The following is a 17,680-nucleotide window of genomic DNA, read 5'->3' as shown; positions in this document are numbered from 1 at the left end:
GCACACATCACCACGCCCAGCTCACATATATTTTAAAATTCCCCCCAAATAATCAATTTTAAAAGAAGAAAGGTTTACAGAGAGAAAAGGTGTTAACTCGTGGCTTTAGAGGTGTTGTCTGTGTCAGTCAGTCCCTCGTTTTCAGGCCTGTGCCAAGAGAGTAAAACATGACAGGAGAGAAAACTGCTCACCATCGGGGAGGCAAACAGAAAGGAGCAGTGGCCAGGCCCTGGTCTCCCCTCCACAGCTACTTCCGGATGACCTCACTCCTCCCATCAAGCCCCATCACCTACAGGATCCACTACTCCCAGTAGTGCCACAGGCTGGGACCAAGCCTTGAACACATGGGCCTTAGGGGGGACATTAAAACTTAAACTGTAGAATCCTGCTGTGCCCCAAAAAGCTCATGTCTGTCTCACAAAGTATCCACCTCCATGATAGGTTCTGACAAATATTTCATCAACTTAGCCAGCATAAACTGGGTGCGGCAGCATATGCCTTTAATCCCAGCGCTCGGAAGACAGAGGCAGGCGTATCTCTGTGATTTTTGAGGCCAGCCTGGTCTACAAAAGTCCAGGATGGCCAGGGCCACACAGAAAACTCTGTCTCGAAAAACAAAGAAACAAGCAAACAAACAAAAAGCTAGCCACCATATCACTGCCAGAAGGTCATGCAGGACACTCGGTTATCTAACTGGAAGTGTAGGCTCTCCAAATGGTCAAGGTCACTTTGAGGTGTGTGGTCATCTTCCACACTGGTCTCCTGAGGGTGGAGTCATCTCAAAGTCTGAGAGCCTGGCCTCGGGTGGAAAAGAAGAAGAACACGTGCCCACCCCTGCCTCAGAAGCACAAACGCAGGCCAGCGAGGAAGAGGAATACGCCGGGAAAGGATCTGAAGGGGGCAGGTTAGACGTAGGTGCAATCATGCTGGCTGTCACCTGTCACTCCACAGCTATCTGCTCAGGGCCACCCTAGGACTGCCCCGATAGCTTGCTTCCAAATTGATATTTTAGAACATTCTAGTAGAGTTTCCTCATATTTTTCCTCATGTATGCAGATTCATATCCCATATGTTAAATTTTACGCCTACATTTTATACTAAACAAAAATATTATGAAACACAACTCTCGTGGGTGTCTGTGTCTCAGATGGTAAATACTTGGGGCAGTAGGTTTAACTCAATAATAATACACATGCTTTAATTTTTGTCAGTAATATTTATGGGTTAGTGAAATGGCTCAGCTGGGGAAGGGGTCTGCTATTAAGCCTGATGGATCTGAATTCAATCCCTTGGCCCACATGGTAGAAGAAGAGCACCCATTTTGGCTGACTATCCCTGGACCTCCGAACCTCTGGCATGTGAGAACTTGTCAAAAGCAAAACAAAACCAAACCTGGAATGCTGCCCCTGGAAGCCACAAATATTACCGCCCCATTTTCTCACTGTTACAATGGCTGCTCACTTCTTATCTACTTAAAATACTAGAGTGTGTAGCGTCACAGGGTTGGCATTACGCCCTGTGACCAGGGCCAGCGGGAGCATTTCAGCAACTTCAGAAATGACTCTTAAGTTGACTCATGTAGCTGAGGCCATATTGTGTGTGTTAGGGTTTGGATGACCATATCCCTGAGGGTCTGTCAAACTAACTTCCAGAAGAAAAATCACATTTTTCAAGGCTCAGTAATATTTAAAGGAAATCATTTGAAGTTCAGTCAACTGTGATTACTTGGGGCATATGCTACCACTGGATAGGGAAAAAGATATACTACTGTAGGCATTATTAAGAGTCACTGGTAAGCCAGGCATGGTGCTGCACGCCTTTAATCCCAGCACTCGGGAGGCAGAAGCAGGTGGAGCGCTGTGAGTTCGAGGCCAGCCTGGTCTACAAAGTGAGTCCAGGACGGCCAAGGCTACACAGAGAAACCCTGTCTCAAAGAAGAAGAAGAAGAAGAAGAAGGAGGAGGAGGAGGAGGAGGAGGAGGAGGAGGAGGAGGAGGAGGAGGAGGAGAAGAAGAAGAAGAAGAAGAAGAAGAAGAAGAAGAAGAAGAAGAAGAAGGAGAAGAAGGAGACGACAACAATAAAAAGAATCACTGGCATGTGGTGACTTTGTAAAAGGTTGACTTTTAATGAGTTTTATTATTTTGTTCTTTGTTGTTCTGATTTTCTTTGTAAGAAATTATGCACTTGTGTGTGCCTCTGTGGGAGTACGTGCATAGAACTCAGGTGCCATGGCATCAAGTCAGTCGGAGTCTGGTTTGCAGGCATTTGTGAACCACCTGATGTGGGCTAGAAACTGGACTTGGGTCCTCAGAAAAAGTGGTATATACTCTTAACTGCTGAGCCAGGGTCCCATACTGCCCAGGCTAGCCTCCCAGTCTCTACAGAGATGGCCTTGCCCAGGCTAGCCTCCCAGTCTCTACAGAGATGGCCTTGAATTTCTGAGCCTCCTGGCTCAACTACTAAAAGCATTTTACTTCTGTACATTTTCACCAAACTTCACAATTTTCAAAATGTTGTTTCTGTATCTTCCTAATTCTTTGTATTTTTATCTTATGTGTATGGATGTTTTGCCTGTATGTGTGTCTGTGCACCACGTATGTGTGTGGTGCTCACAGGGGTCAGAAAAGGGCATCAGACCCACTGGGACTGGAGGTACAGACTGCTGTGAGCCACCGTGTAGGTGCTGGGAATTGAACCCAGGACCTCAGAAGAGCAGGAGTGGTCTTAGCCACTGAGCCCCTGAGCCACTGAGCCACCTCCCCAGCCCTACTATTCCCTTTCTAATCTGCTCTTTAGAGTGTCAGTGATCACTGTCCTCACAGGGACCTTGGTCTCCTGACCAGAACACAGGGAAGACACCTCTTTGCCAGAAGCCTGGAATACTCTCTGCCCAGGAGAAAAGTCTCCAGTCACCCTCACTCTGCAGCCCCGTCCTGGGATCTGTCATTTGTCCCAGTCAAGAGGACCAAAATGGCAGCTGTGTGCAGCTCCTTGTATGGAAATAACCATCCATAACAGATAAACGCAGAGATAAGATATCTGCACTGTGAAAAAGAGCCCTGAAAAATGCTGTGGAGCCCACAGGGCTAAGTCGATGCTTGTGTTTCTCTAACCTGCTTAAGAACTTGGCCTGGGGGCTGGGGACACAGCTCAGTTGGGAGAACACATGTCTAACATGCAGAAAGATCAGTCTAGATCACCGCCAGCATCACGTCGGGAAAGCATGGCTACAGGCAGGCGAGGCGACTGGAGCAGCTGCTGCGAGCTCTCACAACCTGCCCCCAGAGACAAAGTTCCCAGCAAGACCATGCCTCTAAGCCTCCCCAACACTATCACCGGCTGGGGACCAAGGATTTAAGTGTGTGATAATATGGGGGGAACATCTCATTCAAACCGTCACAGTGGGTCTTAAAGATAAACAACACATAAACTTCGCCTTTCTGTAGACCCCAGGCTGAGCTGGCACAGTAAACATGTGTGACAATGCAGGGGGATTGCAGTAAGAATCAAGAAAGGCAGAGCTCACAGTCACCAAGGTGAGGGAGGCAAGGCCTCCAAAACCCAATCCGCCAGACAGTAAGGAGGCATTGTTGGGTGTTGTTGTAACCCTCTAAAGTGGACTGAGTTTGTACTCAGAGAAAGTCAAGGTTTTCTGAGAAGAGGCACCAATGAAAGCCAAAGGCTTGAGGGCAGGTGGCATGCAGACAGATGTTGGGATGTGAGCTCCTAGGATGCCCCAGTCTGGGAAATTTTGTGGGGGAGATGTAACCAAACCGCGGGGGCAGGGGAGGCCACTCTCAGCGGTGCACCTTTATCCTGTAGGCAAAGGTAGAGTCACTGCAGGCATTTGCAGAAAGGAACAGTGTGATCAGAGTAGGTGAGCTCACTGTGCTGCCTGATGCAGCCTTTCAGTGGTCCAGGTCAATCCTTGAGGCATTTCTGGGCCCAGGCTTGTATTGACAGTTATATACATCGGCACAAATTAGGCAGTACTGCTTCCTTGGTCATAGGCAGTACTGCTTCCTTGGTCAGGCTTAGGCACGGTCTATTTGTCTGGCTTTGTTAGTCTTGTCTTGTTTGCTTGTTGAGATAATCTCTCTATGAAGGCCAGGTTTGTCTCAAACATGTGATTCTCCTGCCTTAACATCCCAAATATTGGAATTATAGGCAGGTGTTACCATGCCCAGCAGTGTGTGTGTGTGTGTGTGTGTGTGTGTATGTATGATGCATGTGCATTTGTGTATATATGTATGTATGTGTGTGCATGTGTATATGTATGTATGTGCACGTGCATGCGTGCACATGTGTGTATATGTGTGTGTGTTTGTGTATGTATGTATGTATGTGTATATGTATGTATGTGTGCACGTGTGTGTACATGTGTGTGTGCATGCTCATGTGTGTATGTATGTGTGTGTGTGTGCACGTGTGTGTATGTGTGCATGTGGTGTATTTGTGTATGTATGTGTGTGCATATCACATGCAGAGATAGCCAGCAAGCACTTGGGATGCTTCCGTCTTCACTCCTTACAAAAGCCAGAGTATTACCCCATCCTTTTTCATGGGTGATTGGGATTTGAACTCAGGTCCTTGTGCATATGCATATGCAGCAAGCATTTAACCCACTGAGCCATCTCCCTGGGCTTGACTATTTTTAACATCACTTTTTATTAAAACACTAACTTCCACAAGCCAGAAAAGCAACACTAGGCAGACAAGTGGCAGTCCAGAAAAAGTCACTAACTCACAGGAGTTCCCACACAGGTAGTTAAGACCATGTCGTCAGCAGCAGGGAGACACAGCCCCGACAGCTGCCAGGAGCCTGAGGGAGTCTCCCCCTGCCTTAGGGTTCTCCACAGAACAGTAGTGGCTCTCACTGTCTGAATATCCTGAAAAGGCGGAAGCTGCTGGTGGAAGTCAGAGCAATTACCAGGACGGCCCTGGCAAGGGGCTGGAGCAGGACAAGAGCAACTGAAGCTCCACCCACACCTCGGCCCACGCGGAAGGGCGTGCTTCAGCAGACGCTGAGACCCCATCCAGATGCTGGAACCCCAGAGTCTGTGCAGCAGTACAGCTCAGGAAAAGAAAAGCCGAGGCACAAGAGAAGCAAGCCTCACAACAGCACCTGGGAGAACAGAAGAAAATGCAAGTGCCAGAGAACAGGAGACGAAAACCAAAGACGCCAAAAGAATCAGCGAAAATTCAGACCAAGGGTAGCACCTCCGTCACAAAGAGAAAAGTAAATGCTGGAGAGATGGCTCAGAGGTTAAGAGCACTGGCTGCTCTTCCAAAGGTCCTGAGTTCAATTCCCGGCAACCACATGGTGGCTCACAACCATCTATAATGAGATCTGGTGCCCTCTTCTGGCAGGCAGACACGTATGCAAGCAGTATGTTGTATACATTATAAATAAATCTAAAAAAAAAAAAAAGAAGGGCCTGTCAGTCCGGACGGAGACCTTCCGTTGTCACACTCTCCTTGAAAAGCTGTGCCTGCCAAAGGAATGGAACTAGAAAAGATCATCCTGAGTCAGGAAACCCAGACCCAGAAAGACACGCATGGTATGTACTCACTTATAGGTGGGTATTAGCCCAACATACATGTCCTCTGAGAGACTCCACCTAGCCGGGGATTGGGACAGATACTGGGACTGGAAGCCTGACTCTGGGCAGAGCGCTGGGAGTTCCGTGGAAGAGCAGGACTGGGAGGAGGGAGGGGGTGGGGGGAGGATTGTGAGGACTAGAAGGAGCCGGAGTGGTCAGGAGCTCCACAAAGAGATCATCACGGCCAGTGGCTCTGGACCCGGGGGCCTGCACAAACTGATGCACCAACCAAGGACAACGCACTCAGAGAACTTAACCCTCCTGTTCAGATTTAGCCGATGGACAGCTCATTCTCCACGACGGGGAGGGATGGACCTCTGACACGCACTCTAGTGCCCAAGATTTGATCACTGCCTCTTGGCAGAACAGCCTTGTGGGTACACGGAGGAAAGGATGCAGGCTATCCTGATAGGACCTGATAGGCTGTGGCCAGACAGTGGGAGAGAAGGAAACCTCTGTCAGAGGTCTAATAGAGCAGAAAAGGGATGGAGGAGTGTGGGGGTCGGAAGGTAGGTGCGAGGGGATAACAACCGGGATGCAATGTGAGTAAATTATAATAAATTTAGAAAATACAATTAAAAGTTTTTAAGAAGAGGAAAAAAAAGTCATGCCTGTGAAACATTCTTCTGAAATGCACCAAGAAAGGTTTAAATGGGTCTGGAGAGATGGCTCTGTGGTTAAATACACTTACTGCTCTTCCAGAGGATCAGAGTTCAGTCCCCAGCACTCACGTCATTGGGTGACTGGCAACCCACCTGCAACCACACAACTCCAAGTGTCCAAACACCTTTTTTTTTTCCTTCTGTGAGTGTTCACACATACATAAACGAAGATAAAATATATCTTTTTTAAGCGTTCTTCTGAGAACCAGAAAGCAGTGTTAGAGAAAAAATTTTTCTGAAACATACCAACATATGGCCAAACGGAAGTTCTCTCTCCCAAAATATGCCTAAAAATAGTTGTTCTTAAAAAAAATCCTTTCAAATGTGCCAGGATATAGATAAAGCCAAAGTCTTCTCTCCTAAGACACGCCAAAGGCAGTGGTCCCCAGGCTCTCCCGCCTACAGGCTCTCGGGCGGTAGCTAACTTGGAAGGGTACTTGCCAGACCCTTCCCTCAAATCAAATGTGCAGAAGGGCTGTCCCCTCAACAAACACCAGGGAAGAGCTGGGCAGAGAAAGTCACTTCCAAACCAGATCAGGGGACAGCTGAAACTAAAGCTTTCTTTCTAAAAAACACATAAAATATGTCCTACAGAAACATCAAGAAGCAGATGAACCTATACTTCCTCATCAAACCCATGAAGGAACTACTGGGCCTCAAGTCTCCACCCATGAAACAATCCAGGAAGCACCTAACCGGAGGCATAGTTCACCTCAAACCCACAGGAGACACCTGAGCCTGAAGATAGTCATGTGACATATACTAAGACACCTGTGCTCCTGAGGACCTCTCTATTAAGACATTTATTGTATTGAGGAGTAGGATGTACCTAAAGGTTGCCTTCTGGAACCCTTTGAACAGTCCCCAACAAGATCAGGACCCTAAACCACACCAGGAAGATGATAAGGAGGTTGACACTTCCCCGCTCCCCAAGAAATGAGAGGAAATGGAGCTGTGGAGACAGCTCAGCAGTTAAGAGCTCTTCCTACAGAGGACGAAGGTTTGGTTCCCAGCACCTACATAGTGGCTCACAACTGTGTTGACTACAGTTCCATGAAATATGATGCCCTCTTCCGGTCTCGGTGGGCACCAGGCATGCACACAACGCCCAATCATATACATAAAGGCCAAACGCTCATACACAGAAGATGAAAATAAAATCTTTTAAAAAAGAAGTTACAGAAAAAGCCAAAACAGGTAAACCAGAAATGCAAGTCTACATAGTCCTCAAGAAGTTTGTTCAGAAAACAATGTCGGGCTAGAGTGATGGCTCAGAGGTTAAGGACACTGGCTGCTCTTCCAAAGGTCCTGAGTTCAACTCCCAGCAAACACATGTTGGATCACAGACATCTATAATGAGATCTGGTGCCCTCTTCTGGTGGTTAGCACACATGCAGGCAGGATGTTGTATACATGATAAATAAAATTTTTTTAAAACCCAGAAAACAAGGTCTATGGTTATGCTTTGACAACGCATGCTGGGTACGGTGTGCACACCTTTGATCCTCCTGCCTGGGAGGTACTGGGCAGGCGAAGAGTGAGTTCCAGCCCAGCCGGGGCTACGTCGTGAGATGCTGTCTCCAAAAACACAGCACAAAATGGAAAAAACAGTGCTCAACCATAAAGTTATGATCTGGTAGCATTCACAACTTAATGCTGTCTATGAAATATTTCCTCAAAACAACACAGAAATATCTATAATTTTATCAATATTTTAATTTGGTCTTTCCCCTCCATTTTTAGGCCATATCTGAAAGAGAAAACTAACTTTTTTTTTACTCTCTAACTCATGGGGTGTGTACAGCTATGTATATTAGTACTCAAGTGCTGCCCTGCTCCAAGCTTGGGGTGTGTGTGTGTGTGTGTGTGTGTGTGTGTGTGTGTGCACTCTGCTCCAGGACATGTATATGTACACGGGATAAAGGACAAATAAGAAACAGGGATAGAGCAGGTAAAGGAATTTGCAACCAAACTGGATGATCTGAGTTCAATATCTGGGCCTCAAATGGTAAAGGAGAAAACCAACTCCAGAAAGTTGTCATCTGACCTCTACACCCACGTAGTGTAGACACACACACACACACACACACACACACACACACACAAACACAAATAAATAAATTTAATTTGAAAGATTAAAAGGGAAAAACTGAGTTTGGACCATCAGCATCACATAGAAGCTGGGTGTGGCAGGGCACGGCTATAGCCTCAGCACCGAGTGGGTAGGGCAGGCTGGGAGGTGGACTGCGGCCAGGCAGTCTAGCTGAAACGCTGGTCGCCAGGTTCAGTGTGACGTGGGCTGAGAAGGCGTGTGAGGTGGCTCAGTGGACAAAGGCACTGACAAACAAGCCTGGCAACCTGAGTTCTGTCTTCAGAATCCAGAGTAGTAGGAAGGAACAGACTCCCCAAAAGTTATTCCTCTGGGAGTGTCTTCCACGTGTGCTTCATGGTATGGATTCTCCCACATTCACACACAGATAGACATACACACACAAATTTTTTTTTTAAAAAACTTAAATTTTACTGCCAATTCTCAGTATTTTCCCACCACAGCGCTCACTGGATGAGGTGTGCACACCCATACTCACACCTACATACATCCTGTTCTTCACACCCATACTCACACCTACATACATCCTGTTCTTCACACCCATACTCACACCTACATACATCCTGTTCTTCACACCCGTACTCACACCTACATACATCCTGTTCTTCACACCCGTACTCACACCTACATACATCCTGTTCTTCACACCCATACTCACACCTACATACATCCTGTTCTTCACACCCATACTCACACCTACGTACATCCTGTTCTTCACACCCGTACTCACACCTACGTACATCCTGTTCTCCAGCTGACACATGCTGAGTTCAAGCCATACCCTCAGAAAAGTGACCTCATTCAGCCAGAAATTAGTCATTTTATTCTGGGTTTAAAATCCAGTTGCTGCTGGCCTGTAACCCCAAGCACTGGGGAGGCAAAGGCAGCCAGAGCTGGAGTTCCAGGACAGTCTGGGCTATGCAGTAAAACCCAGACTCAAAATGATGAAAAATAGGGGTGAACATGGTGGCACACACCTCCAATCGCAGTATTCAGAGGTAGAGGCAGGAAGATCAGTGGCTCGAGGTTGCTTTCCACACAGAGTCCTGAAAGGACCAGACAAACTCCATTTTGAAAAAGAAACTCCATTTTGTGTTAAACCTAGGCAAGGGCTGAACCCAGATTCCATGAAAACCACAAACTAGTCTAAACAGAAAACTGTTCCCTAGCAACACAATCAGCTCACCTTAGGGAAGTTCAAATATGCTCTCTGCTGGTCAAGCTGACCAGCAGGTGGCCAAGCCAACATTCCTAATGCCCCCATGACTGCTTCAACCAATCTTTTCTAAGGCCAACCTGCCCCTGCACTTATTACACAACCATGAAACGCCAAGGCTTGTAACTCCCTGCTTGCAGCTTTTCTGCCCAAATGTCGTCCAATCATATACTGTAAAACCCATTTATTTGTCTAAAACCTATAAAAACCCCTCTCAAGTGAGATGAGGGCACTTCCCTGCATCTGCTTGTCAGTGCATAGGAGGTGTGGACCGGGTTCAAACCTGCAATAAAGACTTCCTTGCCATTGCATTTGAGCTTGGCTCTTGGGTGGTTTGGTCCAGGAGTCTCTCAAATTTTGGGCATAACAGTTCAAGGCCAGCCTGAGCTCTGTAAGATGTGTTTCCAAAAGCCAGTGATAAAATAAAATGTCAATTCTTTTCAAATTTCTGAGTTTGATTATTGTTTAGTAAAAATTTAGCAATATAACTCACAACAGTTTGTGTGGCATGTCAACATATCTTGACTCTATGGCCAAGAATGGCCAAATCAAAGACATAATTTTAAATCTACTACAGCTATCCTCAACAAGTTTAAACATTAAGGAAAGAAGCCTGAATAATTTAGCAAACATTTATTTCATTTTCTGAACTAATTGTTCAAGAATTTCTCTAACCCTGTTATTAAATTATTTCCATTTATAATTTCACTTGTCCTCTACCACCCACTCACCAGCTGTTATCAGATTAAAAGTCCCATGATGTGCACTTGGCAGGGATAATCCTGTCTCTCCCACAGGCTCACACAGAACACACCGACTAAAAGTTCAGATGTCCCCAGTGTCCCCAGTGTCCCCAGTGGGCCCAAGAAGGCTCATAACTGGTTTAATTTTCAAAAACATCCTGACTGACACCGATTTCTTTGAAAGTATTCAACTTTTCCCCATGTTCCCCTTTTCCATTTTACCTTCACACAGAAATATGTACAACCCCTGCGTAGTTTTAATTCTAAACCAAAGCCGTTTGGGAAATTGTCAAGTTTTCTTTAAAGAATTTAGACTGGGGGCTGGGGAATAGGTCAATGATACAGCGTTTGGCAATACATATAGAGACACTGGTTCACCCTGTAGCATAGGGGGACAGAAATTTAAAAGAAAGATCCAGTAACTGCCCTTGCATCTTAATGTATTTTTGTGATGTATTGGGTTAATATAGAAAATTTACATAGCAGGGTATGGTTGTGGTGGGTTGAAAAAGGTCTCTGAAAATGTCTGAGTCCTAATGCCCAGAACCTGGAAACGTGTCAAGAGGGACTTGGCAAATGTAGTTAAAATGAAGAACTTTCAGGCTGGAGAACAAGCTCATCAATTCAGAGTGTTTGCTTCTCTTGTACACACACACACACACACACACACACACACACACACACACACACCTGCCATTACAGAGCTGTAGAGCTCAGAGGACATCCTCAGGCACACGAACTTCTCCTGAGGACTCTTGCCTCTGCCTCCCATGCCGATGTAGAGGAGCTAGGGTCACAGACATAACCACCACATCTGGTTTCGGAGTTCGACTAATAGTCAGGAGGGAAATGTTCCTGTATAGAGACAGAACACTAGACACGAAGAAGGGGGCAAGTCTGCATTCTGATCAAACCCCGTTTATTGAAAACTTGGAATGTTTTCAATATGACCAGCCCCCACAATAAACCACAACAGGTGTCTAACTGCTGACCTATGACAAGGTCAGCTAGTTTCTGGTGAATGGCAGACTTCTGGAGAAATAGGAACCTAGGTTCTGACAAGATGGCTGAACATTGGCCATGTAGCCCGTCCCCTGCAGATGTAGGGAAGCTAGGGTCACAGACACACCACCACATCTGGTTTCAGAGGTCTGAACGCAGTCCTCAGTCTTGCACTGCTCGTGCTTGACCCACTAAGCTGCCCTGCCACCAACCACCATACTCCTGTGTCTTAGCCTGGTCTACGGACCCAACAGATGTCTTGAATTTAGAGTGATGGTGGTGTCGGTGATTGTGATGATGGTGGTGTCGGTGATTGTGATGGTGGTGGTAGAGATTGTGATGATGGTGGTGATGGTGATTGTGATTGTAGTGATTGTGATGGTGATTGTGATTGTAGTGATGGTGATGGTGATGGTGGTAACAACGATGATGATAGTAATGATGGTGATAGAGGAAGAGACATGTATCTACTCTTCTTTCCAAAACCCAAGTCACTATTTTTTTCTTTTCTTTTCTTTTCTTTTTTTTTTTTTAAGATTTATTTATTAGCCAGGTGTGGTGGCACACACCTTTAATCCCAGCACTCAGGAGAGAGAGGCAGGCGGATCGCTATGCATTCGATGCTAGCCTGGTCTACAAAGTGAGTCTAGGACAGCCAAGGCTACACAGAGAAACCCTGTCCCAAAAAACAACCAACAACAAAGTAGTTATTTATTACTACATATACAGTTCTCTGCCTGCATGAACACCTGCAGGCCAGAAGAGGGCATCAGTTCATATTATAGATGGTTGTGAGCCACCATGTGGTTGTTGGGAATTGAACTCAGGACCTCTGGAGGATCAGTCAGTGACCTTAACCTCTGAGCCATCTCTCCAGCCCCCAAGTCACTATTAAGAATAAACCCATTCATTTTCTCATCCTACTTGTCACGGAATTAAGTTAATTTGCTGAACATGAAAAGTTAATTAAGGTGGTGGCAACAGGAACTAAATCAAAATACAGAACCATGAGGCTGGAAAGGTGGATCAGCCAGTGAGCGCTTGCGCAGGAGCGTGAGGACCTGAGTGCGCATGCCCAGCACCCACAGAACAAACCCGAGCCTGGGGAGGCAGAGGCAGGACCTTCGCTGGGGGTTCCTAGAAACCAGTCTAGTTGAGTAGGTGAGCACAGTGCTCAGTGAGACATCCTGTCTCAAAAATAGCATACAGAGGGCTAGAGAGATGCTCAGCAGTTAAGAGCACTGCCTGCTCTTCCAGAGAGGACCCAGGTTCAATTCCCCACACCCACACGGCAGCTCACAACTGTCTGGAACTTCAGGACCTGACATGCTCACACAGACACACATGCAGGCAAAACACCCATGCACGATAAAAAGATAATAATAGGTAGCATAGGGAGTAATTGAGGAAGGCTCCCAGCAAAAAGCCCTGGCCTCCAACTCACACACGTATGCACATTCCACACATGCATATACACAGACGGGAAAAGAACTACCCAGGAAAGAAGCTTAAAGAATAGATATCTCGCCGGGCGTGGTGGCGCACGCCTTTAATCCCAGCACTGGGGAGGCAGAGGCGGGCGGATCGCTGTGAGTTCGAGGCCAGCCTGGTCTACAAAGGGAGTCCAGGACAGCCAAGGCTAACACAGAGAAACCCTGTCTCGAAAAACCAAAAAAAAAAGAATAGATATCTCTGTTTAAAGGAACACAATAAAGGCTGGGGAGATGGTATTGCAGGCCAAGTGCTTGCCGAAAAACATGGGGACTTGAGTTCAAAACCCATGTCCCATAGGAAGTTAGACGCGCTGCTAGGAGATGAAGACAGGAAAATCCTCAGAAGCCTCCTAGGCCACTCAACCTGCCATCAAAAGACCCTGTCCTGCTTTGCCATTGTCGCAGGCGCCTTTAATCCCAGAACTCCTTTGGATCTCTGAGTTCAAGGCCAGCCTGGATTACAAGCAAAGTTCCAAGACAGTGAAAGCTACACAAAGAAACCCTGTCTTGAAAAATAAAAATAAAAATACTCTGCCTCAAATGAGGTGGAAGATGAGGATCCAAACCTGAGGTACTGCTGGTGACAGTATGGCATGTTCGCACTCACACACATGACATGCACACAGACTCAGAGGTAAACACGGAAGATGTTCAAATTATTAAACGGAAAAAAGTCTTCTAGTAAAAGCTGTACTGTGTAGTAAAATGAATGAAATGGCCAGAAGGAAGTACCTGACTTAAGAATAAAAGTTCTCTACCGAGCACCAGGCACGGTGGCACGTACCTTTAATCCAGAGCTAAGTGAGGAGAGGCAGAGTTGGTGGATCTCTGTGAGTTCCAGGCCAGCCGGGGCTACATAGTGTGACCCATCTCAGAAAAAAAAGAGAGAACATTTTACTGGAAAACCCACTCAACTCCAGAGTCTTGAGACAGAATCTGCCTAGATTTGCCCTGGGGACTTTGAGGTAGTGGCAGAATCAAGAACAGCATTTAACTCTAAATATGGCTCCATACCTACACACACACACACACACACACACACACACACACACACACACACACACACGAACTGAGAGAGAGAGACAGAGACAGAGGAGAGAGGGAGAGAGGGGAGAGGGAGGGGAAAAGAGAGGGAGGGAGAGAGAGAGAGGAGAGGGGGGAGAGAGGGGGGAGAGGGAGAGAGAGAGACCTCTGAGATGCTATTAGTGTCACTTGGGCTCCTGGTTACTCCTTGGACGGTAATTAACCGCATGTCCTGGTTCACTGCCTTTTCCCTGAAGGTGTAGTCCTGAGGAAGGGGGATTAAAGTGCTAGCCAAGCTATCTCTGAAAAGCAGCCCCTACCCCCATGACAGCTGACTCTTCAACTACTCACCCAGCCCGGCTTATCAGAGGCTGTCTTAATTCAAGCCACACAAATGCCAGACGGGTCACTCCAACTGTGGCTCAGGAGATGCTGTCACTCCAATGTAATCACTATGTTGGGGGGGTTGTTTTAAATAAAGGCTAAGCGCTCTTCTAAAACCTTGGTAGTTCCATGTAGACAAGGCAATAGGGACACGAGAATGTAACTTTAACAGATCCCTTTAAAGCTGAGAACAGCAAGCCCGCTTCTAGCCCCACGCCCCGAGATGAACCACACCGTACCTGTGGACACAGGAAAGCATTTTAATTGCAGGAATGCTTGTATGAGAAATAGGAACCCATCGATGTCTCTTAATTGGAAAAATGGACAGAATGTTGTACGTATATTTATTGGGTGGAATATTTACAGCAATTAAAATTAATATCCCATTTAGTTTGTGGATCAATATGGAAAGCGCTACACATAGTTAAAATAAATAGCTCTTTGATGATTTATAAGATGTATTAGGGCCGGCAAGATGGCTCAGCAGGTGAAGGTGCCCACTGCCAAGGCTGAGGACCTGAGTTCAATCCCTGGGACCCACATCAGGGTGAGAGAGAAATGACCCCGGAAGGCTGTTCTCTCACCTCCACGTGCACACAATGGCACATGCACACCTACATATAGGAACACACACACAATTTTTAATGTATTTTTAAAAAATGAAATACCTACAGGCTTACTGTCCTCACAAAGATAAGAACAGAAACATTATTTTAGGAAAAAAAGTAAGCTCTAATCTGACCTCTGAAACATGATATCATTTCTATAAAAATTAAAAAGACAAACTGTGGCTCTCCAACATGCTCACTGCAAAGCAATGTATGAAAAAGCGTAAGAACATTGTGGGGAAAGGTGATTTAAAGTAAAGCGCAAATTACTCCTGGGTAGGCATTGGCAAGACCCTAATATTTGTAAGTAAATGGACAACTGTATTACTTATAATTAGAACTAATTTCTTAAGGTTTTAACAAAATTTTATTTTTATTTTTTTACATTTATTTGTTTTATTTATTTATTTATTTATTTATTTATTTGGTTTTTCAAGACAGGGTTTCTCTGTGTAGCCTTGGCTGTCCTGGACTCGCTTTGTAGACCAGGCTGGCCTTGAACTCACAGCGATCCACCTGCCTCTGCCTCCCAAGTGCTGGGATTAAAGGCATGTGCCACCATGCCTGGCTTAACAAATGTTTTATATTCTAACTGGTTTATACAGACTTTTAGCCTCTTTTGTATATCCAAAGGAACTAAAAAGAGGTTTTGTAAGAAAATGTTTCCCGCTGCACTCTACCTACCTGCCCACCGCCACTGGTACTGCCCCTCAGCCAAGTTCTCTGTGAACAGGGCAAAGTGTCCAAAGGCCCCTGCTCAGCTTTGCCACTCTGGTTGGGGTCATAGAAAGCTATAGACAGACTCCTTGCAGAAAAGGGATGCCAACACGTACTTATGAGAACTGCAGGCTGAAGGGTCAGCAAGACGGTTCAGTTGGCAAAGGTGCTCGCTGACAAGCCTGACTTCCTGAGTTCAATCCTCGGAGCCTACGTGCTGGAAGGCGATCCTCTGGCCTCTGCTCACGCACTGTGGCAAGGGCATGTTCCACACCGTGGCATGTGTGTGCTCTGCACACACACATACACCCGTAAGTTAGTGTAATAATTTTAAAATTAAAAGTAAAGGACCCCGTGAACCTTATTCCTTCCCTGATGATTTTCAGAGCCAGAATCTGAGACCTTGGCACCAGTCAAACCAGCAGGGAGGAGGCCACACTCTGCTCCACATACCTGTCAAAAACCACTGCAGAGTAAGCCCGTTCAGCAAAGATGACATCCGCAGCCCAGAACTCCTTTGTGGCCTTCAGACCTCTGCCTTTGCCCTCGGAAGTGAAGACCTCCACATTCTCCATGCTGCCTATTGTCATCTCAGAGTCCGTGAGGCCGTCGGGATGAGCAGCTCACACTGAGCCAAGCCTCTTGTCCTCGATGCTGTTTATACCTCCATCGTCCCAAAGAGCAGGGCTATAAATGGACAGGCCACCTCCCCTCCCCAGCTCCCCTCCCCCTCCACCACAGTTTCTGGAGGGGAAAAGCAGATAAACCCTGACCTGACAAAGGTCTTGCTCATCGCCCAGAAAAGACGGCAAGGCAGAAAATAACTTCGGGCATGTGCGATCCTGACATGGAACCTCACAGGCTTTGAAGACCTGTTTAAAGATACTCCCTGTGTGTTCTGTGTCTGAACAGCAGTCATATTCGGCTTGAGTTGAAATCAAGAGCACTTGGTCAGTAGGATATTTTTAGCCTCCAGATGCCTCTGCCAATCAAAAGCAGACAACTGCAGTGGACAGAGAAAAGAGGAAAGGTAATAATGGCTGCTCTGGGACCCTTCAGCTGTCAGACACAGACTTTCTCAAGTGAGATGGGCCACCTTGCTCTACCCCCACCCCAGTTTCTACCCAGAAATAAATAGCAAAAACTAAAATGGGAACTCTTTATTTTAAATATTTATTTATTTATTATTATGTATACAGTGCTCTGCCAGAAGAGGGCAGCAGATCTCATTATAGATGTTTGTGAGGCACCATATGGTTGCTGGGAATTGAACTCAGGACCTTTGGAAGAACAGACAGTGCTCTTAACCTCTGAGCCATCTCTCCAGCCCTAATCCCCATGAATTGAACACCCACTGCTCTTTGGCCAGCAGACAGATCTCTCCAACGTTATGGGAAAGACGCTTGCAGATGCTGTACTGTGGCTCAGCTTAGCATCTGTGTAGTATGTTTAGTTTCTGGGAATGTATAGATTATAGATTGTTATGGTTCGAGTGTGACCCTCAAAGTTCAAGTGTCAGAAAACATAATTTAATGAAAAAAAACATAAAAGAAGGAGGATATGACTGCTCTTAAAGTAGAAGGTTTGTACTGTAGATAAAAGGGAGAACTCAGGCAGAGAAGCCCAGACTGAACGTGGCTGACAAATTAAAGTGGACCTTAAAAAAAGAGAACGGCAGGGGCGGAGAGCAGGAGAGAAGCTCCTGACTGATTGAGAAGCAGCGTAACCAAAATGCCTGGGCTATATAGAGATCAGGCTGGGTGGAGGGATGTGGAAGCCCAGCCCTGGGAGGGAGAGACTTAGGGGAGGGGGAGGGGTAAAAGTTCTCGGAGGAGCCACAGGAACTGAGTGTGACTTGTCCTGGGTTTGAGAGTCAACAGTAATTAGTGCTTCATTCAGGAGAGTCAGCATCGCTAAGCATGATTAGCTCATTAGACCTCCACCCTCATGAACCAATTAATCCCATTATCAGGAGAATGGATTCCTGTTTTTGAAAAAGAGGATGAGTTCAGCCTCTCCCCATCACATCTGTCCGCTGAGGACCTTCTTCCATTCTGTGATCCAGCAAGAAGGTCTTTGTTAGCCTCCAGAATCATGAGCCAATACATTTTTGTCCATTA

At 46.3% G+C, this 17,680-nt stretch overlaps 1 protein-coding gene across 2 annotated transcripts in view; it reads right to left on the bottom strand.

Annotated features, from left to right (window-relative positions):
• SMYD1 (SET and MYND domain containing 1) overlaps positions 1-16,468 on the bottom strand; it is a 47,167-nt gene extending 30,699 nt beyond the window's left edge. The window contains exon 1 of one of the 2 annotated variants that reach the window (XM_084764988.1): positions 16,014-16,468. In XM_084764988.1, coding sequence (XP_084621114.1) covers positions 16,014-16,150 — 137 coding nt within the window. In that variant the 5' untranslated portion in view covers positions 16,151-16,468. The remainder of the gene's footprint in view (positions 1-16,013) is intronic. The other variant, XM_084764987.1, reaches the window with a different exon arrangement.
• Positions 16,469-17,680: the final 1,212 nt, after the last annotated feature.

This window comes from Acomys minous (genome assembly GCF_964271855.1).
Source record: "Acomys minous genome assembly, chromosome: 17".
Taxonomy (NCBI): domain Eukaryota; kingdom Metazoa; phylum Chordata; class Mammalia; order Rodentia; family Muridae; genus Acomys; species Acomys minous.
Note: the sequence above shows the minus strand (reverse complement) of the source record. Positions and strands in the feature narration are given on the sequence as shown.